General features: G+C 36.5%; 2 protein-coding genes across 7 annotated transcripts in view; one reads left to right on the top strand and one right to left on the bottom strand.

Annotated features, from left to right (window-relative positions):
* The window catches only part of LOC140337341 (uncharacterized), a 151823-nt gene that overhangs the window by 11938 nt on the left and 114324 nt on the right, over nucleotides 1-25561 (top strand). For all 3 annotated transcript variants that reach the window (XM_072421060.1, XM_072421062.1, XM_072421061.1), the window contains 4 exons: nucleotides 10581-10671; nucleotides 14680-14738; nucleotides 15519-15628; nucleotides 16880-17002. The gene's annotated coding sequence lies outside the window, so the exon portion shown is untranslated. The remainder of the gene's footprint in view (nucleotides 1-10580; nucleotides 10672-14679; nucleotides 14739-15518; nucleotides 15629-16879; nucleotides 17003-25561) is intronic.
* IL2RB (interleukin 2 receptor subunit beta) lies at nucleotides 1122-24413 on the bottom strand. 4 transcript variants are annotated; one of them, XM_072421057.1, is made up of 10 exons: nucleotides 24357-24413; nucleotides 22247-22330; nucleotides 16310-16424; nucleotides 13480-13561; nucleotides 12811-12922; nucleotides 11041-11180; nucleotides 9353-9527; nucleotides 6923-7010; nucleotides 5574-5658; nucleotides 1122-4549 (listed from the first exon to the last, which is right to left on the bottom strand). In XM_072421057.1, the coding sequence occupies exons 2-10, from the start codon at nucleotides 22311-22313 to the stop codon at nucleotides 3938-3940; spliced, it is 1476 nt and encodes a 491-aa protein (XP_072277158.1). In that variant the 5' UTR covers nucleotides 22314-22330; nucleotides 24357-24413; the 3' UTR covers nucleotides 1122-3937. The 4 variants fall into 4 exon arrangements, with proteins under 4 accessions (XP_072277158.1, XP_072277157.1, XP_072277159.1 ...); XM_072421056.1 differs by lacking the exon at nucleotides 24357-24413 and adding an exon at nucleotides 23829-24340; XM_072421058.1 differs by lacking the exon at nucleotides 24357-24413 and adding an exon at nucleotides 23833-24339.

Below are 25561 nucleotides of genomic sequence, written 5' to 3'. Positions count from 1 at the left end.
AAGAAAGAACCAGCTGCTGAAGTGTCAGTCCTAATCCTTACCAAAATACTCCCTTCCAAGTCCATATACACTTTCCTCTGAGCCCTAATGAAGTGGCAAGGATAAGTTTCCAAAATGTATTACATTTCTTCTCTGTTTTTACATTTAAAAAATTGTATATGGACGTCAGCATTACAAAATGGCATTTTCTTTGCGTTTTTCCTGAAAATAATTTCTATTTCTAGTTTTCGTTTATTGTGGCCATAGAAGCTCTTTGTTGATAACCTATATATATATATATATATATATATATACATATAGACTCCACAGACAAATAAATGAGAAAAAAAAATGTTTAGGAATCCAGTATCATCCATTCTCTCCCTCATTTAAGCCGGTTTTGCAATTTTAAAGATTTGTGTATAAGTGGAAAAACATGTGACAGTATCAAAAGCCTGCTTGGAGTACAACATAGTTAAGTAGTGTAATGCACCTGGGCACACAAACCACAGCCAATAATTTTTTTATCAAGCTTTATTGTTGGCATAAAACAAGACACCTCTTCCCACAGCACCTCTTCCCGCAGCACCCCTGTGACATGCCCTACTTTGCACATCCACAGGAGTGCTGAGAACAAGACTTGTTAACTCTCTGTTCACGTCCATAGGGATGCTGGGGATGCCGCCTGGCTGAACAGTAGTTCCGCTAGAACAGATCCCTTTGCCTGCAGGGAGAGACACACTGCGAGCAGGGCAGCAGCCTCGGCCATGCTGCCTGCTGCAGCGGCATCCCCCTCTGCGGCTGTGATCCCCAGAGACGCTGCGGGCTCGCTGGACAGGTAAGTTCCCAAAACTTTAATATTTTGTCTGGTCACTTGACACATTGGGACTGATTTATTAAAGCTCTCCAAGGCTGGAAAGTATACACCTTCATCTGGGTGATCCAGCAAACCTGGGATGGATCTGGTCCAGGATTAAAAACATTTGCTAAAAAATAAGAAATTACTTTTAAGAAATCCATCCCACGTTTGCTGGATCACCCAGCTTCAATCATGAAAGTGTATTCTATTGACTGGATGCACCGGAAGATGTAAATCTTCCAGAACATGCCAATTTAAAAGACATAGATGACTACAACACATATTTAGTTTTTCACTAAATTTATTGTCAGTTTTTTACAACAATATCAAAATTATTACAGGAATCCTCCGTTTATATTTCATACTGATTGTACACGCTAATTTAGGTAAAGCTTTCCTAGCATAGGAGCTTCCATTGATTACCTGAAAACTATAGTGGCTACTCTGCTTGACTCACAGGCACTACGTAGTTGACTCACTGCTAGTTTAGTGGAACTTCTACAGGCTACAAATGAGATCTTCTCCCACAAACAGCTGGATACTTTGTCAGCAGTAAGGAGTTATTGATTGTAGTTTATATGCCTCATGAAAAGTTCAATATATATGATTTGAGGAATTCTAATGCCAAGCCAGTCATTTCGGGTGCTCATCATAAATGATAAAAATGTTTTTACATGCTAAATCAGTGTTTCCCAATTAGGGTTCCTCCAGAGTTTGGTGGGGGATCCTTGAGTAATGAGCAGTTTGTGACCCTCAGGTCAGTTTAACAGACACCAATGACCTTTTTGGCTATCTATAAGGGTGGAATTCTTCCCATTGACCATTGTGCTAATGTATTGTGAGCTGTGGATAAAGTAATTATAGCTGGGCTCCCTGAAGACCTGAAAGTTATTTCAAAAGGGTTCCTTCATTGTAACAATGTAAAGAAACACTGTGCTAAAGTATAGAGCACATGGTCATGTTGATTAGACAGCTTAGTGATTTTGTTTTGTGGATCCAGAACATATACCCAAAGCCATGTTATTATATACATTAATGGACAATACAATGCAATACTTACATCAGCATTATTTAAATTGCTACATATTTGGTTTATTGCTGTTGGTGCATTAGTGGCCATATATACTATAATATATATTATCTAACATATAGCGTACTTGTACTGCTGCACATAGCATATAGTTCTAATATAGCCAGATTAGCAGAGCATTATTGCTTCTACAGGCTAAAACCTAGTATGCAAGAAAAATATGTGTAATTGTATATATGTTTTGTGTGATATATACAAAAGCTTATTTGACCTTTGTAATTGCGTAAGATTATTCTATTCCCACTACAAAAGAGGAAGGTGGGTGTATCCTTTCCTTGGCTAATATAGCTGTGGGTGTTTAATCTCATCTTCTACATCAATATAATAAGATAGGAGTAATACAACAGGTCTATTAATAGAAATATTATATGCAGAAACAATAGATGTATAGTAAATAATAATAATATTACATGGTAAATAAAGCGCACTACAATGCATAGTAATGTCTTATTATTTGCTGTGGTGTACTACAACACTTTTTTGTTGTAGCTGCATTGCTCTAGTGCTTTATTGTGCCATTCAAAAAGAGCCACAACATGCTAATGCACATAGTATGCATTTATGTGCACATTACCACAGTGGGAAAAAAGGTCAACTTAAGTCCCACATCAAGAAACCACTGTGGTATTCCACGCAGTCATGCAAACATTTTGTTTAATTATTCCAGAAGTTTAATTGCACCATGTTTTGGGTCTACACAAGGTCTCAAAACATATTTACACACATTTGCATATAAGAAGTGAAAAGCAACCCATAACGGCCCAATTGTTTTTTTTTTTATCTGTGCTGTAAAGCTTCTGTAACAGTATGAATGCATTTGGTCCTGAATTTCCTCTATGCATACAATGGTACCAGTTTCCCGATGCTTAGAGCAACCACTGGCGGATTATTAACACAAGGTATGCAGTGTGGACTAACTTAATTCATATTTAGGGGATTTCGTCCTATGTTTTATCCTATGATATCAAGACAAGGTTTATCAGGACAGAAATACAGACTACAAAAAATAAAAAAAAACCCAGCTATTCTAAACCATTCTTTACTCTATTCTTGGTCCCCACTTGGTCATCATGCCTTTAGGAAAAAGAGGTAAAGCACATGGAGATCCAACAACAAGCATTAGGCAATCCTGTTGTATGTAGTATTAGTGCAAATTCATTTTTCAAACCATTTAGGTCCTCGGGGACCAGTTTAAAATCTTCCCATGCAAAGGTGGAATGTGCATTTTCAGGATAAACTAAGAATTGCAAGCCTCTAAAGTTCAATAACCACCCTAAACGTTTATCATGTTCCTGTCCAGGTTCCTTTTTTTCCCAGCTTGAACAGAAAGCAGCCTTAATGAAATGATGGCTGTACATCAAAATGCAACATCATAGCAATTACGGTGAGCTGGGAAGGCTAATTCACCAGAAATGATGTTCCTTTTTTTGCATAAAGTTAAATATTCCCAGTGTTTTTATGTGATGTACCCAGGATGGAGGGATATAATACATAGATAAGAAAATCGTATCTGATCTAATAGGGAGTCTTTCCTTAAGGGAGCAGTGATAGTGTCATGCACTATAAAAATCTATACGTTTTTCTTTACAGCCTCAGTGTTCAGGCACAGTTCAGGCATGCTTAGAAGGCAATGTTAAAAGCATATAATAGTATCTGTCCTGGAATGTAAGACCAAGGGATAAATGTTTGTTTTCTTCAATGCACAGCTTCAGTGGCTGCAATCCTCAAACCACTATTTATTGTATTGTCTATACTCTACAGACCCAAGTGCTAAAGCAGTACACCTTTCCCTAATGCCTCAACTTAGCTGTCTCCATCATTGTTTCAAAACACAAATACAATCAACCTCTTAAGAACTGCCCACAGTTCTAGCCTACTTTAATGAGTATTTCTGTGAAACCATTGGACTGGTATTATAATTAGGCACATGCATTTGGGTGTTGTCTTGGGTGCCAAAAGGATGGCATCTATAGGATCTAGTAAAACACATCACGTTGTGGTTAAGACAATCACATCCAATGGACAGCATGCTTCTGGTGAAGCTCATTCATGGAGAGGTACCCTGATGAATTATCAGAAACATTTGATATAGGTTTAACTTCATGAAACACCAAGGCAGAGGTGGAGCAAGCACCCGGTGAAACTTGTTCATTTTCTTCTCCTTCAATCACTTCTGTAGTTACTGCTAAGGTTGAAGAACATTCTTCATTTTTTATGTCTTCCTCAACAAGTAATGGAAACTGCATGGTTCTTTGTGGAGAATCCAGCTCAAACGACTTATTGTTGAAGCCGAGGCCTGCTATGGATAATGGGGCACAGAGGTAGTCAGCATGAAAAAGTGGCATATCTTCAGTTGGTGATGGCAAACATTCATGGCATGTTACTGATTGCAAGCCTTGGTGGTCCACATGGTCATAAGAAAGACAGTTAGGGTTGAAGTAACCTTTGTTGGAGACACTTGTACCAAAGTGTATGCTCTTTGCAGTCTGAGTTTCTAGTGCGTGATCAAACAAAGATTTTGGATGGTCCTCCTTATTCCAGTTAACATCAAGAGGAGAAATATCAAGAGGGCATGGGTCTGGAATAAATGAGGAGAATGGGAAAGGAGAGGACAACCATTTCTGTAAAGATAGGAGAATAGTTATTTTATATTTGATCTGTTAATTTTTTTTTGCATATAGAACTTCATTATAAATTAGCATCGGCATTATGGCATTTATTACACTAAAATAAAGCAAGGCAGGCTATGATGTAGGGCTTCAGATATAAATGCTGAGATAGTCCATGCATGTGTGATATCACGGATTCAAGAGGGGAGTCATTTGCCCAAGCTTAATTAAACCTCTGGAAGATCTTTTTTTATGAAATGTGTTTACATAAACAGCAAGATTTAAAAGCATGTATGCTGCTTCTAATAGGAGTAAGGAGCAGGAGGTTATCTTTCTAGCTCAGTGTTTCACCACCTTTTTAACATGGGGAGACCCTCAAAATAACTTTCAGTTCTTCAGGGAACCCCTGCAATAATTAATATCTCCACAAATCACAGTACATTAGCTCTGTGGTCAGTTGGAAGAATTCCACTTATATAGCTGGTCAGTTGGAAGAATGCCACCCTTACAACCTCTGAAGGAATCCTAGGGTACCATAAAATAGGTACCATATAAACCATAGCCTATTGCTATTTCCCTTGAGACTCTTTGGAAAATGTCCAAATGTTGGACCAGAGGCTTATGTTCATTAAGGTATACACAAATGACTTGAAATGGTAGGGAAAACATTGTTGTACTATTTCAGAAGTAATTTGTATTGCTAACTACTACTACTAATGTTTACATTACATTAATCAATGAATCTCTTGGTAAAAATCATTACAATGCACAGAATACAAGAGTTTATATTGCTTATAACATCTTTTCAAATGATATCACCCCTGTCTTGGATCTGTTGTTTTTGGAAATGAGAATTAGCTTTATGGTGTTCTTTAAAGTAGATGGACATTGGTGAAGAAGATATCTGCAACAAGGTGTTGATGTAGTCCTGGGTGTAGGTTATGGTAAAAAGGACACAAGAAATCCAATACTGAAGCTAGCAGCATCAGGCTCCCACTACTGGATGTAATTTACCAATCCATGACTGTATTTATACCTGAAAGTTTCCTTTATAATCAGACATTAAAGGGTCAAAGAATGATGAAGGGTTTGGTACTCCAATCCAAATGATTTTCTTAACTCTGCAAGAAAAGATTTATGGGACATGTCAGTTATGAGAGCTGTATAACAAATTCTATATACCAAACTCAAAGCCTTATATACAATATATATGTATATCCAAACTTAACCTCTCTAGCGGTTTATTTCTTTCCGGTTTTATATGTCTAAAAGCGTTTTTCATGAAGATTTATTTTACAGTATGATATAATAGTATAAGTATAATAAAGTTTGAAACACAAAATCATGTAAAAATAATAAACTGAGTAAATTAAAAAATCTTTATATTTAAAAATACACATTATACTCATACTAATATATATCCTGTAATATAAAGGTTCTTGAAAACAAAGTACTGCTTTTACACATATAAATCCAATGTATTGCATTCAATACAGTTATTTTGTATTGAATGCAATACAAATAGATTTTGAATTTCACACACGCACCAACGTCACCGGGAACTCCCCGATAACTCATCGGATGCAGAAGCCGGCCGGAAGAAGAAGAAAGAAGTCGGAGATCGCGACAATGGACGATGCGAGACGCTGGCAGATCAGGTAAGGCTTTATTTACTATTACCTCCCATAGGATTACCGCTTTTAGCAACTTTTTTCTAACCCGAATCACACTCGGTGTTACCTCTAGGGAGGTTAAAGAAGGAAAACCTCTGTTAGGTTGGTATCCCTGCTGGGTAGAATTGCCCCCCCCTACTTTGGCCTCATGACTGGTTGTCTGTGGAACAGAAGATGATGGGAACTACTGTACATATTTATAAAATTAAGGAGTGAGAACAGATAGGAAATCTTTTGACGTAGACATCTGTTATGATGAAAACTATATTGGAAGGCTGTTCCACTCACGTTAGAGAGATTTTACTCCTCTTCCTAAATAGCAGTCACTATAAGGGTCATGCAACATGTAAGTTTAGTTTACTTGCAGCTATTCTTTTTTGTATTTGACTTTATTTCTGGGGAAGAGTACAGTTACGTTGTTTTCCAGTTGAGGATGTAGGGGTAGATTTCCCTAATAAGCACAGCAAAAAGCTGACAGGTTTTAAACCTTTCTTACTCTTAAATAAAAAATCATCTATCCTCCAAACTCCAAATTCCTCTATACCGGAATCCAGCTACTATTAGAATGAATACACTACTCTTGAGATCAGGCAATAACTGAAGTTGGTGGACTGATATCATATTTATGCAGTCTTAGATTTAATAATATATATTTTCTATAATAGAGCAAACCATGTTCTAGCATAGAACAAGCCAATGTCTTCCCATGTACCTTTTCTGGTTGAAGATGATCAGCATTACTAAAAACAAGGCTACCACCACCATAGTCGTTATCAACGGTGTGACAATGGCAACGTGCTCTAGAGAGAGAAGGAGAGAATTCAGTGAATACAAAATATACTTTAATCAATAGATTTTATGATTATCATAAGTTCACAATATATGAATTAAGTTCAATCTGTGAGAGGGAAATGTTGGTTGTCATTTCTGAGCTGCTAATTAATGGGACAAGTAGTTGACTGGTGTGCTACTTTTAGTGTCAGTGACCTGAAATGACTTTACAGTTCAGCATTCAAGTGAAAAGTCAGATATCCTTCTCTACTGTGCATGATATTGGACTATTAAACTCCAGACGGAATGATAGCCAGGCAGCTAACATTTTCCAAAGGATAGATCAGCAATGGAAAACTTCTTTCTTCTATCATAAAGTTTCCTACAAACTCCCACAAATTGTATATTTAGCTGACCAAAAGAAGAGGGTTTACTGTTAGGATTTACTTTATCTCTCCTGTGGTATATTTATTATTGTTTTTACAGCTGAACTTCAGGAAAACTTTCCATTGTAGTAAAATCTAAAGTATAAGGATTAGGCACTTGCTTATGTCTAGTATTTTTTTAAATTCTACTTTTATTTATCTTATCCTATGCTCCCCCGCAGACTTCCCTGAAGTAACTGGTCTGCTGCACCCTGTTCCAGAAGCCCACCGGGCTAGGTGGGGGGAAGCTGTAACCAGGTGGTCAAAAAAATGGCCAGGGCAACACAATAAATTTAGTTGTTTTTGACATTGGCATTCAGTACCCATAGTGTGGCAGTTTGCTACTGCTACCCTATGATTGGTTTAGCTTTGTAATGCCTGTCCCCTTAGTATGCACCTTTTTTGTAGCAAGCTTACAGTTAGAGCTCGCAGCTTGTCACAACTGCTACTAGATGGGGAGTGGAAAAGATAGAAAGTACAAGTCCACTTTCCTCTGCCAGCAGAGCTTAACAGCTTCCTGAACTCTCTGACTGCTCTCTACACAATGACAAGAGTAAGTGTTTGTCTGACAACTGGGTGGCTACTTAAAACTGCATGGTGCTGTGCCAAGCTAAAAAAGGCCTGGGGAGAACACTGCTCTACAATGCAAGACCCATAGACCTGGCCTGCAGGTGGAGAATGCCGAGGGCCGGCCCATAACTTGAATTCGGGGGAAAGAAGGGAAACCAGGGAGGTAAGGGTGAGATGAACAAATTTTTAACCTTTGCAGTATCAAGCTAGCCCCATTGCGAGGGAAAGTTTTCTTTGCATTATCATTGCATTATCAAATTTTAATGGTTTCAAAATGTGAAACCATAGTGAAAATTACATGAACACGCCTATATAAGATTTAGTGATTAAATATATTAAATATTAATATTAATATAATTTAAATATACTTAATTTTTGGCTAATCATTATAAATATGTGGATATGACATATCATTACATTGCATTTTCCATCTGCACAATTCTTAGATTCTCCTCTTAATTATAAGGAGTCAGTTTTAATTAATTGATAATTAGTTAAATGGTAATTAAAATTAATTATCGCACCTGGGAGTCAAGATATATATATATATATATATATATATATATATATATATATATATATATATATACACACACACAGCATCAGGGCAAAATGTTTATCCACATAGAAAAGGTACTTAGTGCCCTGAGTCAACAATTATTTTGAGTGGAGGATGGACGTAAATGAGATTCAAGACTTATTTAAGCTTTGGCAAATTATATGACTATTGAAGTGGAATAAATGCATGAACTAAATTGATGAGGTCACTAATAAGGGGCATGAAGATTTGAAAAATAACTGAACTGAGTTCATTCTTTCTTAGGAAAAGGCATTTCAAGGGGGAATAATAACCTTGTGTAAATATATAAATGGTTTATGTTCAAACTTGGTGCAAAGTTGTTCAATTTAAGGTAATTGGAAGTAAAAAAAAAAGGGTTTTTTGCATCTGGAAGCAAAAAGAGGTTAAATATGGAAGGACTTCTTGAAAATATGAAAGACTACTGACTTGTAGATTGAAAAAAGGGCTTTATGTGTTTTAAAAGCACAGATTAAAAAAATAAATAAATAAATATATATATATATATGTCATCATATCATAGAATGTTAGTGAGGGAGTAACTGACTGCCCTAAAGGATCAGAAATACATTTTTTCCTAGTTGGAAAAATGTGAACCATTCATTATAGAATTTTTTGCTTTAGGTTTCTGTGGATGAAGATTTTTTTGATGAATAAATTAATCAATTCATTAATAGTTTATTCCTCTTTGGCTGAACATGGACTTAACAAACCTTAACTTGACCTTAAACCTGAGTGTCTTATAAGTGAATCATACGCCGCAATCATCCATCACATCAGTGCACACAACATACAGTACCTTCAGGAGTTTTCCACTGTATAGTTTGGCTCCAATAACTCCACATCACTCCCGGCTGATCTATGATATCATTCTTTGGTTTTACTCTGACTTTTGCTTCATACAAAGTGTTGGGTTTAAGGCCCCGCAATAAAACAGAAAGTTCTTTTTCATGAAGTGTGATATTGTTTGCATTCTGAAAACAGTAAAAATAATAAAAAGTAGATTGTAAGAGTTACGATGCCTAATTTGCTCATGAATAGGTTCATTAGTTTAAACTGTGATTGGTTCCACATCCATTCTAAAGTCTTACTGTCTGTCTTCCCCAGTTATTAAAATATTTGGTCAAATTCTAAATGTGACAAATCTATGGCTTACAAATCAGCACTGTTCCCTTTATTATGATGCAAAGTATGAATCCTGGTTGAGGATATTTTAGAATGAATTGGGTAAGGGGTGAGGCGGGTAAACTGCACATGGATGCGCAGTTTGTAGAAATGACTGTTGGAGGTGTCACTAAATAGCTGGATAGTACCCCTACCTAACGTACAGTGTTGTGTTATATGTTGACCCTATATAAGTACTGTTTTTTTATTATTATTATTATTATTATTATTAATAATAATAATTATAATAATAATAGTGATGGACACCGTAAAGGACATAGACATTTAAGAGGTTCATCACAACTTTAGAAGTGAAGGTGGGTGGAAACAGGGGAAGTCTTTGTTTCTCATTGGATGTTGACTTGTCTTTTATTAGTTTTTATCTCTACTTTTTAGAAAACCATAAAGAATAGAAAGAAAAGCATATTGTGCAAATTACTGTCATATCTATGCTTTTACTTTCCAGGCTGTGATAACTCCATTATCCTCCTCATCCAGTCATTGCATCATTATAGATATCATTATAGATGATATCCACTGCCCACAGTACATTAGTGTGGTGGTCAGTGGGAAGAATGTCTCTTACATTGCTGGCCAGTGGGAAAGGTTACCCCTGGCACAACTTTATCTCAGGTAATAGCTATCATTTCATGAAAAGTCTTATGGATTAACAGTTTTTTCTTAAGATAGATATACCAGGGGTGTCCATTAAGGCTAAAGTAAAACCACAAATGTACAGTTATTTCGTTATCCAAAGGCAATCATCCCCAGTATTATTTTCTATCTATCTATACTTTTTCTTGATGTAGAATAAAGAATACAAACATTTTGCCTAACATCTATCTCTTTGTTTTATACTTCAGCACAATTCGGTTGGCTGCTATTGATGATCACATGTAAAAACATAAAAAAACAAGCATTTACTATTCTCCGTTTTAGAAAACCTATCTATAGGTATGTTTGAGCAGGCCAATTATAGTTATATGAATTTACTAAATCTAATAACTTTTTTTTTTTTAATCAGAATGGCCAGGGTTTATATGTGGCCCAGTACTGCCCCGACACCAGATAATGGTAACCATCTGGCAGCCAAGTTTCTAATGTAAGGGCATTGTTTCCATTGGTGTTACTAATAGGTAAATTGTGGGTTGTATCCACCAGCATGGATTTGCAAAACAGCCTAATGCAGCTCAAAGGCAATTCAAGGCATCTCAATAAATAACCTAAAAACAAATTAAAGCAAATAAAAAATATTACATTTACTTGCTACTTATGCCTTTGTACATATGCTAAATGTTTTATCAGAAACAGATGTTTGGTTACCTGCCATGTAGCCTCTAGGGGTTTATAGAGCACTTCAGTCTTTATATTAAGTATATGATTTGAAATTACCACCCAGGTTAGATTCCATTTATTGTCTTCTGTAATCCTGATTTTGAAAGACTTTGGTGGATCCAGGCGCACTGTTAATTGAATGTTTTAATAACGTTTTTACTATTTGTCTCATGAAAACAAAGTGTCAAACATCATTTCAAGAAACAAGAAAAAAAAGTTAAAATTGCTTTTTTGTTATCTCAGCTCAGGTCCATGCATGGAAACCATACCAGGTGGAAACTTGCCTAAACATAATAACGAATATTTTATTATAACTTCAACAAACTTTACAGCACTTTACTACCTAATAAAGTTTCAAACCAGATATACAAACAAAACATTTAAATATTATGGATGAGTCATTACAATCATTACAATTGCCAAAATTGTAAAGCAATTTAAAGCATAAAATGGTGATTTTAGCAGACTGCAAGGGTAGGGGAACAAAGTTGCCCTGATCGAATCTAGAGAAAAATCTTAAATTTGCAAAATTGTATTAGATTGTGCAAAAAGGAAAAAATATTTTTTTAATTAATTTCAATCTGTTATTAAATTGCTTTGAAAGAGTAAATTTATTGACCAGTTTGGAATTTACAGTTGACAGAAATCTGGAGGAATTAATTGAACCTAAATGAACTTACAACTTCTTAGGCTAGGTACACACCTGCAATGGTTCTCATCCGATAATCGGCTTAGGCTCGACTGATATCGGGTGAGAATCTGGCGTGTGTACAGTGCTTGTCATCCGTTGTCCGAACAACCATCCTGACGGATTTACGGACAATGAACAATCGTAATAGAAGTGAAGTGGAAGAGAGCGCAACCGGGTACGGCTCTGTCATTCTCCCGACTCCCCTCTGCATAGGGCAGAATGGTGCTGTATGTACAGTGTTCATTCATGCATCGTGCAGTCATTTGTCATTAGAAAGGATTGTGAAAGATCCTTTCCAATTACAATTATTGCACGTGTGTATGTAGCCTAAGTTTCTGACAATTACTTCAATTGAATTTGCGATGGGGGTAGAAAGTGGTTAAAATTCACTGAAAATTGACACATACATAGCAAACTTTATTGTTATTAAGCCTTGAGCTATTGAATTCTGTAAACAATAGGCTTTCAGCAAATCAGTTAAAATAAGCCTGGTGAACCTGTACCTAAAAGAAGCTAAGCTACCTAAGCTGCTTGTTAAAAATTGTTCATGACAAAACATTCATATGCAAAAATCAATATTTGTTTCACCATAAGTTAAAACATTAGAAATTAGAATGGCAGAATGTGTGTATGTGAATATCATGCATTCCTTGTAAGAACTACACGTCGTCTTCTGTCTTTTGAAACCATCACTACTTCCCACCACTACATATCTCCCATCCTATTGTGTGTGAAATTCCCCCACCTACTGGATTGTAAGCTCTTCGGGGCAGGGTCCTCTCCTCCTGTCACTGTCTGTATTAGTCTGTGATTTGGAATCCCTATTTAATGTACAGCGCTGCGTAATATGTTGGCGCTATATAAATCCTGTTTATTAATAATAATAATAATAATAATAATAATAATAAGAAGAAGAAGAACTGTTACAAATGTCATAGTCAGACTGAATATGGTTTATTCTTCTTGATGAGTAAAAAGAATATTTCTTAGTACTGATGCCTGCATTCATGACAAAAGTTGGAGGAAAAATAAATATGAATTTTTCAATACAGAGTAAGGGTGCTTACCATGATCATATGGTACAAAACTTGGAGTATTTGCCACAACATTCTTTGTCTGTGCACTGCTACAGATAACACTCACGTTTAACTTATGACCAACTGTCAAAGGATTTTCATTCTGAAATCAAAACAACAAAGCAGCATATAAGCAGGTCAGGTGCAATGCCAAAACCACATGGAGGCTGCTATTTCAGACCTCCTTTAGATAATATAAGTTAAATGACTCCTAAATTTCATAACTTTTAAATGAAGAGCTTGAACATAACATCCAGAATAGAATGTCACTCTGAAGTCAGCTCCTAATCTGCTCAAAAATAGCTAGGAGCACCAGGGTCAGCCATCACATTTGCTCTGAGGACTAATAATATGGTCCCAGTGACTTCTGTAACATTTATATCCTGACCCTTAATCAGAATGATCCCTGGCCATCTTGTAGGATTCCGGGACAATCCTGTTTTTAGTTCACTCAATTCAGCTGAGCAGTCTCACACCATGGTAAGGGTAGAGGAAAAAGAAGGAAACAAAGTTCCTCCAAAGTTTCATGCAAAATCAAAATCCATAGACATCACCTTTAACCAAGCATTAATGGAATATTTTACCATACCTTGTGTTAATTTCTAATTAAAGATAAACCTTTAAAAATGAGAAGACGTAATAAATAACATTTATACTTACAATTCCACCTTTATATAGTAATTGAACTGCACAATGTCTTGGGTTTACATTTGGAGAAAGAGTGCAGGATCCCGATATATCCCTGTAAGACACAGAGTTTGGGACAGGTATTTCAAATTACTGTGATTAATAGTCATGATATATGGAACTGCTTGTTTGTTTGTTTTTTTACATTCTTGCAAATGCCAACATAAAGATGGGCCATATTTACATGAGCTACCCCAGGGCGATGGATAAAATACTCTATGGCCAAAACTGGGGCTACACATTCACTTGTACTGTAGGACACAGTAGCTAATCATAATAGTAGGCATTGGGGTGCTTTTAATACAGACAGGTATTTCAACATAACCTTTCAGACCTATGCAGTGTGTTAATGCATGCTATTATGTGCCTTGAAATGCTTGTTACCCTTTATTTAATTTGCATCCTTTATTGTTTTTTTATGAATATAGGATGCAAATAAATCCCATTGGGTAAAAGGTAACCCACAGATTTGTTCTGGTATTCTATTTAACTTGTAAGGGTTCTTTAGGATCTTTAAGTCTATTCTTTGAATAATGGCATAATTAATGTAATTTTATGTTATTGTTGTTTGTATTGTAGTGCAAGTAGATATACTAGTCTCAACATTTTTCTTTTCTGAAGAAACACATATTACAAAAGGCGTTAGATAAATGAGAACCCCAATGTGTATTATGTTTGTCCAATAATAATCTAACACTCACATAAATTATGATTTTTTGAATATGTTTGTGAACGCCTATTGATAAAAGGTTCCTTAAAAGTCAGTAATGGCCCTCAGGAAGTAGTTTAAGCAAGTTCTATAGATTGCTTTAAGAAAAAGCTGGATGATTTCTAGAAGCACAGAATATAACTGGGGATTAAGGATTTAAAGTAAAGATAACAGAGACTGTTGATCCAGACAACATCTGATTGCCTCATGGAATCAGGAAGGAATTTTTTTCCCATTGGGGTAAATTGTACCCGTTTTGTTTTTGCCTTCCACTGGATCAACTATGTCCATAGGGTTTTATATCTGGCATATGTTTATTTTCCTAGTGGTTGAACTTTTTTCAACCTGACTTACTATGCATATAACTATCAATTTATAAGTTTTGTATTTAGGTTCCTAGTGGTGACCATTGTAATCAGTCTATTCTTGTTTTTTTGTTTTAACATTTTTTATTTATTTATAAGAAAAGTAAGTCATCCGAATACAGCTGCGGTGGAGGGATCAAGATTGTCCACCAGTAAAGGTAATTAGTACCGCTAATTTCCGCTTTAAACCAGGACTTCCATGTTTTTTAATAAATGCTGTGTGCTGAGCACAAATCACCGACCCTAGTATACCCTAGTACATATCAGCCACAAAAAAAGATAACACATTGTTCAGTGATCGCTAGTCTGGAACTCTCTGTTTTTACCATAGACTAATAAATAATACATTTACATTTCAATCTGATAAACACAATGAAAACCAACAGCATGAATTCAAATATATCATCCATAAATATGTTCATGCATTTGTTTAACATGAAATGATCTTGTCTGAAAATAGGAAATAATCTAAACTCCAAACCTTCACAACCATTTAATTAAACAAGAGCGACAAAAGACACGTTGCAACACAAACCTTCACAATTAACTCCTGAGAAAACGTTTCTCTAGGGATCATCCAGAATGACTCTATGTTCTATGAATGTTCAACATATTTGCATCTAGATTGTGCTACATGTTTAAATATAAAGAAAAAATTGAATTATTTGCCTGTTAAGGTTTCCTAGGTACTTGTTGAATTGATACTTTACTGGTGCCATTTCCTATTTTTGAAAGTTCCAGGAAGGGAAAATTCGAAAAGATGGGAGTAAACTAGTGTTAACTACGGAACCACCAATTAAATGCAAATGCCCTTTTATACACTGGCTCTCATCCCTGAAACTATGGAACTATGCTGAACTATGCCTGTAACAAATAAAAAATACCCGTGGGGAAAAGTTTGAATATATACTGACTTAACATCCAGCTTCTATCTACAGTATATTGTCCTGGCAAAGATGATGTCACGATTCTTCCAGCAAGACCCTGAGAATGCTGAGATTCCCAAACCAGATGCTCCAGACATTCTGAGGCCATTTTTGTACTGAAGGTAAACTTTGCATGTCCCAATTTATGCCCAAGAGTATACAAGGCTTACTAAAAGAAAATGTCCCAAAAAATGCAGCTCTACACCAAGCTTCTCCGGCGACGATTATTCTCTATCTATCGTTCGATGATCGTGGATTGTTCTGCTGTACACTTTCTCCGGTCTTCCTGCACTGCACTTCCTGCATCGTTCAAACGAACGTTTCTAGGGCGTGTACATTATTGGTGGATTATTTTTGAACGTTCGTATCGTTACAGCGTGTACAGAATCATGCACTATACGATTGTTCAAAATAATTGTGAATAATCGTTCAAATTATCAAAAAGTCCCAACAGCACTCAAGTCATTTATGGGCTTCCAGATTTCCTACTGGCATTTGTTTGTCCATATTTAGCAGCATTTGCATAAAAAAGCCAGTACACAGCTGCAATGGTATTCACTGCTATCTATAGCCAGTTGACATTGTGCAAAGGCTCCTACGGGTATCAGTTTAATCTGTCCATTGCCTGCATACCCTAAACCTAACTCATGTTAGCAGGAGGCAAATGTATAGAGGGGTATATGTGAATCATACTTCCAACTGTATCCCTGTTTTTGAGCTTAACTATATCAGACAAGAACATGACCATAATTGACATTATAGACCTACAGTACATTACCATACCAAACAGTGTGTGGATTTACCTGGGGCCATAAGCTTTGGCTGATACATTGCATGGGGTGGTGCTGTACTGGCTTTCTGCTTCCCATGAACAGAATAAAGTTCCCCTGGTATTGTACATACAGTCCGGATCTGTTGCTGTAATTCAAGAAATAAAATTATTATTTGTTTATAACCATTGAAAGTTGAGTATATCATGTATTAGGAGATATTGGCCCTGATTTTTAACTCAAGGCTGGAGGGGATACACTTTCATCAGTTAAGCTGGGTGATCCAGCAAACCTGGAATGGGTCATAAGCTGTTTGTTAGCAAATGTTTTCAGTCATGGACAAGATCCATTCAAGGTTTGCTAGATCACCCAGCTTCACTGATGAAAAGTTATCCTCTCCAGCTTTGGAGAGCTTTAATAAATCAGGGCCATTGACTTAAAAAGAAACTTACCAGTCCTAAATATTGTGTTGTTTTAGAAAAACGTCTAAGGTCACACATTTGCATTTAAAGCATGCATTAACACATGCTTTTTATACCATCAAATTGTAATCAGCATATCTTTGATGTTTCATTTTCAATATTGCCCATATTTATTTTACAGGACTGCATATGTTCAGTACATGGATATAAGGGACTTACAACCACACCTACAGTGGAGTTTACATCTGCTTTAAGTTTGCTGAAATGGTGGCAAATATCAGACCTGATGTGCTGCGTGTGCAAAGTAAGGTCGATGTACAGTATATAATTCAGTTTGTTTTGCCATGATATGAATTTGTTTTAGATATGAAAAAAACAAGCTTACAATTTATGTTCAAGTTGGTGAATGAATGGGAAGAGATAAGAGGGAGAAGACACGTAGAAGAGTTTTGCTTAAGATGAGCTTTAAGTATAGAATTACTGTAAAATGTAACCCTAGGGTTCCTCTAGAGGTTGCTAGGGGCTCCTTGAGCAATGTGCAACTTTTAGGTCAGTTTAACTAACACCAATTATATTTTTGTTATCTGTAAGGCTGGAATCGTTCCAATGGCCAGGAGACTTCCTACTGACCACCACACTGATGTACTGGGAGCTGTGGACATAGTAATTATAGAAGGGTTTCCCTGAAGACCTAAAAGTTATTTCAAGGTGTCTCTTTATAGTAAATAAGTTGAGAAATACTGCTATTGATAGTTGAGAATATTTCCTGAGGTTTGGCTAAATAGGTAGGATGTGGCTGAGGCTTAATCCTATACAAAGCCCTACAAGCCTTCAGGCTTCAGGACCCCAAATAACAAAGTTTTACTCCCCGGTGACCTTCCAGTCTCTACTTTACTATTACTGCCACCTTATAATACAGTGCACATATATTTATATATTCATGTTTTTTGTATGTGTTTGATTTCTTTGTACAGCAGCCGTCAAGTTTGCTTTCAGTACTGGTCCATTTACAAATTGCACTGCACGCTACACTGATTTCTTATTAAATATGTTCTTGCAGTAAATCAAAACATTGAAGAAAGGAGAGTGAAAACTCAACTCAATAGCGCACATAAATGCATGTATAGAAAGTACAAAATATGTTCATAAATGGATGTTTTAGTGTTCTCCTTTTAAAAATGTAATATATAGGTTTCAGAATTGTTTTGTGTGCACATAATGAATGCTGTGGAGCCTTATCATTGACTGAAATATATATGAATAACATGTGCAGCAGCTAGGAATGCTACCCTTTGCCAATGGCAAACCAGACACCTGTAGAAAATAAAGCAGACTGAATGAAAGCAAATAAAATACCTTGAGGTAAGACATTGGGCCTGATTTATTAAACCTCTCCAAGGCTGTAAAAGATACACTTTCAGCAGTGAACCTGGGTGATCCAACAAACCTGGAACTAATCTGGCATTAAGCAACATAACTATATGTGCTTTATATGATGTATCATACCTTCACTTAATATAAACCTTTTCCTGTCTTTTATTCAATACACAAAATAGCCATTTCAGGGGTGGGGGGGGAGTACATTAGGCCGGACTCGTCCTAGCCTAATGTACTCCCCCTAATGGCTCCCCCACCACCAGGGAACACCCCCTGAAGTGAAATCCCTCTCCTTCGTATGCATTGCAGAGGAGAAGGGTTTCTCCTTTAGGGAGCCTTCTCTTTTTACTGCGCCGGCGGAATATCATCACTGGCCACGGTACATAGGGGACCAACAGCAAGGAGGAAGCTCCGGAGCTCCAGTGGGTTGCCAGCTGTCATTAGTTCGGGTCAGCCAGGAGGCATTAGACTGGAACAAACTACCGGCTAGGCCGTATCTGGCCTAAAGGCCCGAGTTTGCCGACCCCTGCCTTGGATAAATGTACTATGAAAAATTGTTCTGCCAACCCACTTTATGCTTTCCTGCTTATTTCTGTGTAACTCTGCAAACAAATATTAGTCTCAGAGGAAGGAGCAAGTTTATCCAAAGCAATTCCAGGGATGCATTCTGTTATAATATACTCACTGAGAAAGAGAAAAGGAAATCTGCCTCCCTGATGATACCAGCTAATCTGATCTGTTGCAGGAGGCAATTCAGGTAGAAAAGAAAGTGTTTGCATCAAATTACAGAATTTGGACAGAGCATGATTTTTGATTGATTTAAAGGTATGTTTTAGCCATGATAAAGGACATTTTTTATTATTGTTTATTTTACTCTACTTATGCTGGGAGGCATCTGGTTGGACAGAATGCTTGAAACATGATTCATGGGGGAAAAGTATACTATGTTGTATCCTACTATTTTGTATAGAACCTGTTTGGAACTGGATATTGATTATGGGCTGGTCTCTCAGTGTTATGGCGGAGGAGGAGGACTATAGGCATTGATCTACCTTTTCTTAAGGTAAGTTAGGTCCCTTTTGAGATGACCAAATGCATGCCTCCCAACTGATTTAGAGTGAATCAGTTCAGATATAAGTTCCTTTTTTCTCTTCAGATGACCATTTGTGGATGGATGTAAATAATTGATTACATTTGTTATTTTGAAAAGCTAATATTTAGGTAAAATAATAATTATTCTTTTTTTTTGTGTATTTATTTTTTTAAGTTCACAAAATGGGGGCATAGCAGGGGGGGCCATTTGCCTCCATTATTTAGACTTTAATTCTAAAGTCCCTATATCCAAATGTTGAAGTCATTTATTAGGAATATATATCAATAGTGGCTTATTTCTGAACATGAAGTATTATGAAAGTAACAAATTTGCAGATTTATGTAAACTATAAAAAAATGCCTCTCCTAATGATTCTCAAGCATGTTAGCCAGACTAACTCAAATAAAAATCTAAATTAGTTCTGATCAGTTTCGTTGTCTCCTTTGATTATAATTTTTCAGTGGAGACGAGTAAACTGCTCTCTGCCAGGGGAATACCGGAGCGATCCAGGTCAAATGAGTCTCCCTCAGCCTGATTTTGTTATTTGTACTTATCCGTTTTTCTACACAAAAGCATCAGAATGAAGCCTCTGGACTGTTTATCAGTGTTCATGTGCACTGCTATGTTTACATTAATAGTTCACCTTCTATTGACCAATGTACTTGACATGCCCCCATATGCCAGCAGTCTCTGTCAATTGATTCCTGCCTTGGATGAACAAAGTATTGAATATTAAACTTAAAAAATAACTATTTCTGGAAGATTAGCTGATAAACCTTAATTTTAACTTTCAACACTGAATTATACTGACCACACAATTTACAATATTGCTAATTAGAATAGATATTTAGATAAAGCTGATTAATTTTATAACTTTTTGTCTTTAGACAAATCATTTCCAATGACTCAACTATCAACTAATTAATACTAATTGTTACAAAAACAACATTCACTTTTTTTGTTAGGGACTTTTGTAGTACTAGCAACAGACATAATTTAGAAAACTTTAACCTTTTTTCAGATCTCATTGGACTCAGCTGACTATGAATTTTTTTTTTTATTCTGGCGTGTGAGCTGTGTGAATTAAGCTGCCTAATTTGCTATATCTTTTGATAAAATGAGGAGAACTCTAAAAAAATCTAGAGCACGGTTTTGGGAATATTTTTTTTTTTTTATAGGCACGCAGCATACATATGTGAGTCCATGTTTCTCAACCTCCAGAACCAGTGGGTTCCTCTAGAGTTCATAAGTGGTTGAACAATGAGTAATTTGTGTCTCTTTTGACACCAGTGATGTCTTTGGCTATTTGTCAGGGTGACATTGTTCCCACTGGTCAGCAGTGTAGGCGGCATTCTTCCCACTGATCACCAAGCTAATGTACTGTGATCTGTGTATGTACTAATTATAGAAGGGGTTCCCTGTGGACCTGAAAGTTGGTTTAAGGGTTCCCTCCTGGTAAAAAGGTAGAGAAAAGCTAATATAAGCATGGTGCATGGTAGCTTAGAGGTAAGTTCTCTGGCCTTTGCAGCACTGGGTCCCAGGTTCAAATCTCAGCAAGGACATTATCTGCATGGAGTTTGCAGGTTCTCCACGTGTCTGTGTTGGTTTCCCCCCACATCCCAAAAAACATGCAGTTAGGTTAATTGGCTTCCCCACAAATTCACCTTAGACTGTATTAATGACACATGACATAGGAACATTAGATTGTGAGCTCCTTTGAGGGACATCTAGTGACATGACTATGTACAGCGCTGCATAATAGGATGGTGCTATATAAATGCAGTGTAATAATAAGCAGTAGAAACCAGCCCCAACCTCCTTTGCATGGGTTAAACATTTGATCTAATCAATTTATTACAGGCAGATTGTATATTTCCTAATCAGTACACTAAAGGAAGAGTTGAGAAACCAGTCAAAAATTCTAAGGGCAACCACAAACCTGGCCAAACACCTCAAGGCCAAACAATCTAAAAAAATCCAGAAACCTTCAGAAATTTTTTTGGCTGGTCTGCCTTGTTTTTGTAAAAACAGAGCCATGCCGTGAGGCAAGAAAAACACATGGGCAAAGCACAAGACATGCATATGAGCAACTTACTGATTGAATTATGCTCATTTATGCCTTTATCATTTTATAAAATAGATGCTCAACCACTTTTCTCTGGTTGAAAATGACAGACGTAAGGTATCAGCTGTTGCTACTAAATGACTTAGGCCAACCATCACCTTATGATGGACATCATTTAGGAATAGGGATTAGCGAGAATGTCTTTGGGATTCTCGCAAACATTTCCTTGAACTTCCAATGGTTCAGTGAAATTTCGGCGAACCAATATTGCAAAGCTATTGGAAGAGGAAATTAAAACAGGAGGATTCCCAGAGCTCCATTCAGCCCTGCAAATCTCCCTGTTTGTGATCCCCGGGGCACTAGAGGTTAATTAACCTCTAGTGCCCCGAGATCGCACACTCTTCTCAATGAATGCAGCCACAGCGTGGCAAAGGAGCGTGGCAAGATGCGTGGCAAAGGAGAACCTCCTGACATTGTAATATAAGTATCTCTTACAAATGATACATTTGTTACAGATACAGGAGGATGTCAGGAGGTTCTCCTGTGCGGGGCATCTTCTCATTGATTGCAGCTGTGGTTACATTCATTGAGAAGAGTGTGCGATCCCGATCCCCAGAGCACTAAAGGGTAAATAACCTCCAGTGCCCGGCGACCGCATAGGATTCCTTCTGTTCGGCGAGAGCTTGACCTCTTGGGGAATCAGAAGGCCATTCTCGCTTACATTTTTGGTAAGCAAGAAAGGCCCGATTCGCCGCAAGATCGAACTTAATATTCTTGCTTGCTCATCCCTATTCAGGAACATTGCCACTTCCTGATCATTTTTTATGGCTTCTCCAAGACAAGGTTGATGTTGGCTGTTTGATTAAAGCATAAAGACAATAGTTGAGCAAAATGATCTATTTTATGTACATAGCCATAAAATTATAATATTATGCCTTTTTATTTATGGCCAACTTTACTTCCAGTGATATCTAGAGTTACGAATGCACATTTGTAAATAGTAGGATATTTACCCATTATAAGAGTCTGTGGTAAGAGAATGAAAAGCAAATGCACCCAAGCGTGAGATGGAACTGACATCCTGCAATGTCGGGATCCTGGTAAAAAACGTAAAGAAATAAAAAGGTATTATTTAAAAATGTAACTACAAATTTGACATAGAAAAGAGATTAGGACAACTCATCATTTTACTGTTCATATAAAGCACACAAATACTTCCTATCAAGTCATCTCTACCCTTATGTGCTTCATCTCACCTTTTTCAGTCTGACTCAGAACAATAGCTTAGCTGCTATAAATCCTAACCGACTTCTCTCCTTCCCATAAGAGTGACTTCAATGATCAGATAAATACATATGTTTTTAGGTCTTTTGGTTAACCCCCTATCTTCTACATGGTAGATTTAAAATATTCTTTTAGTTTAAATATACTTAATTTTTTCCCTTACCTCACTCCTGACTCACATAAATCACAATTTGTCCCTGTTACTCATAATTTTGGTTTCTCAGATTTGGCACTGATTTTAAGTTTATGGACTTTGAGTAACATTTACTCCTCCTAGCAATGATCTAGTTTATTTAAGGGGATATTTTTAAAAAAGGATCAATAGACTGTTGGCTGTATTTATATACACTGTGGGTCAGTGGATAGCACTTTTGCCTTTGCCATGGTTCTAGGTTGGAATCTCGGCCAGGACACTATCTGCATGCATGTTCTCCCTGTGTTTGTGTGGTTTTCTGCACATGTGTGTCCAAGGGTCATAACCTAGCACATCCACCAGTAAATGCTATCATTCATTCCAAGGGACCCTGATGATGATTTTGTTATGTGTTTTTTAAAAAACCTGTATTTGTAGATTTGACAGCAGGCATCAGTGGATGGTGCTGAATTTCTTACCGCAGCCCCAATTCATTTTCTATTTGGCTGCCATGAGCAAACATTACATATACCCTCTCCCTGAAGCACAGATGAGGGAGCAATAGCAGCATTTTCACCAATCTGCAACCAGACAAGCAGTATAAGGGTTTATATACACAATAATTCCCAAAAACATTATTTTTTTTGATTTCTGTGAAATGCAAACAGTGCAGTAGTCATAACTAACCTTTGCATTTCCAATTATTTTAGGCAATTGATTGGTAAAAGATCCTTAACCAGGATTAAAAAGGAGGGTAAATATTATTGAGGACAAAATCAAATAAGGTACCAAAGATTCACTTGCCTAAATGTCCATAATACATCTATATCATTGTGTGCTTTAACAGTGCTACCATTGATATACATATATTTCAGTATTACAGTTACCTGTTCATGCTTTTTATATCCCCTCTGTTCCATGAAAAGATTTAAATGGTAAGGGTGGCTTTTTAAAGACTACAGGGAGCTGCATACGGGCCAATTAATTCTTACTGGTGTACATGAATTATTCATTATATCGTGGCTGACAAAGGGTCAGACACACAGTGACTTCAAACAGCAAACCAAGGGAATTTTTCCTTATTTAAATTGTAAGTACTCCTACATAGAATTATAAAAAAATCATTTTATTCTAAATTAAACTAAAACAGCAAAAGTGAGGCAATGATATAGACTTACCTACCATCCCAATGATGTTGCTAGTTCTGAATGATGCCAGGATTCCAGCTGCTGTTTTCCACTTTTTCAGAGAGAACCAAGGTTTGAGAATCCAAAATGTGCATTGGTTTTATTTAAGTATTCCCCCCCCCTGGTCTACCCTCTTAAAACCTTACAAAAGTCCCTAGCCAACCAAGCATTCCCTCCAGGTTACATGGCCATTTCCAACATCAGTCAAAGAGATCCGTGAGATAGGTAAGTGGTCGTCTTACTTACAGTTTTTCATTTTTTAACAAGAGATATTCTCGCTTCATTTCTTTGCATCTATTTTTTTCTGTTAACTTATACAACATTATATTTCACATTCATTTTACATCTGAGTCCTTCCCATTCTAGTATGACTTGCTGCTTTGTGGTACCTATTATGGTTATCTGTCACAAATCATTTCTGCTTTTTCCCCTTTGCCATTCACACAGTTACTCTAGCTCAGACTTTCCGTGCCATGTGTCATTTTGTAAGTTCTCAGAAGCCACAGTTAGTTTCCTTACCAGTTCCCGCACAGCCGATGTCTTGTCCAGCCTTGTCAATGTCTGTCCTCTCACATGAGGACCTCACTCATAAATGTCACAGTTAGTAACCTAGCTCACTATCACAGGAAGCTGTGGGGAGGAGGTGCAACACGTATATATATTTTGGGGACCTGTGGCCAGAAATACTAACAATGTCACTTGTAGCTGTGCTATAAAGTAAACATAAATAAATAAAACATATATTCAATTTGTGTATGCACCTCGCACTTTATTTAGGCAACACAGATTAAGATGTTAGACATGTTAAACAAATAGAATATATTTTCAGGGAACACCTGAAACAAAGAAGGAACAATTTACTTTCTGCTTTGGTGTAAAGACAAAGTACAAAGTTTTTCCTGTAATCTCCCTACTGCTATGGGATCCTTGGACACTGAGAGGAATAGAAAAAAATGCACAAGATTCAAAAATTGCAGGAGGATTTTTAAATTGAGGCATAAGAAGTTTAACCTAGTAACTGCACCCCTCGCTCTAAAATAGGAAAAATATTTTTGGTTAAGTTCCTGTCACCTCTGTTAGCCTTTCCAAGTTCTAGAATTGGTCCAGTGACCACATGTATGAACTCTTAAGCGAAACCCAAGTGGTTTTGGGGAAACTTAAACTCTTGTTTATGTCTGTTTCTTACTGGTTATATATACAATATACAAAGTGTGTTTTTGTATAAATTTTAGCTTAAGTTATAGAGCTCTGTAAACATTTTTTTTTTATTAAAAAAATATTTTTTACTCCTAAGCATCCTAAAGAAATAAAATGTATACAGAACTCCCATATGTTGCATTTAAAGCAAAAAGATGCAATTGAATGCAGCTCTCTATTTATTAATATACTAGTAAATGTATTTGAATAAATAATAATTAATTCGTTGCTAATTATTAAAATGCTAATTGATTAAATGCTTTAATTAAATGCCTACCAGGAACATGCTAATAGAAGTGAGCAGAGTGACAAAGGAAATAATTTTATTAATTTGCTGACTTCTCATTATACCATGCAGTCACAGACTAGGGGAGGTATAAACCTGTAATAAAGAAAAATCTGAACTTCAGGGCTGTGCTTTATGTCAGAACTGTGTAAATCACAGAATTTAATGGACTTAATCTAAATTGTTCACAGATAAACCTTCCTTATATATGTATATATTTAGGTGCTGACATAAATTTTAG

The sequence above is a fragment of the Pyxicephalus adspersus genome, chromosome 8, assembly GCF_032062135.1.
Source record: "Pyxicephalus adspersus chromosome 8, UCB_Pads_2.0, whole genome shotgun sequence".
NCBI lineage: Eukaryota > Metazoa > Chordata > Amphibia > Anura > Pyxicephalidae > Pyxicephalus > Pyxicephalus adspersus.
This window is presented reverse-complemented; position numbering and strand designations above follow the sequence as displayed.

Excerpts from the sequence above, each read along its gene's own strand:
- IL2RB (XM_072421056.1), bottom strand. Across the intron at positions 11,181-12,810 it reads TTTTGTACCATATGATCATG|TGCGCCTGGATCCACCAAAG; the intron begins GTAAGCACCCTT and ends TTCAATTAACAG. Across the intron at positions 9,528-11,040 it reads CCCTAGAGGCTACATGGCAG|AATGCAAACAATATCACACT; the intron begins GTAACCAAACAT and ends TACTGTTTTCAG.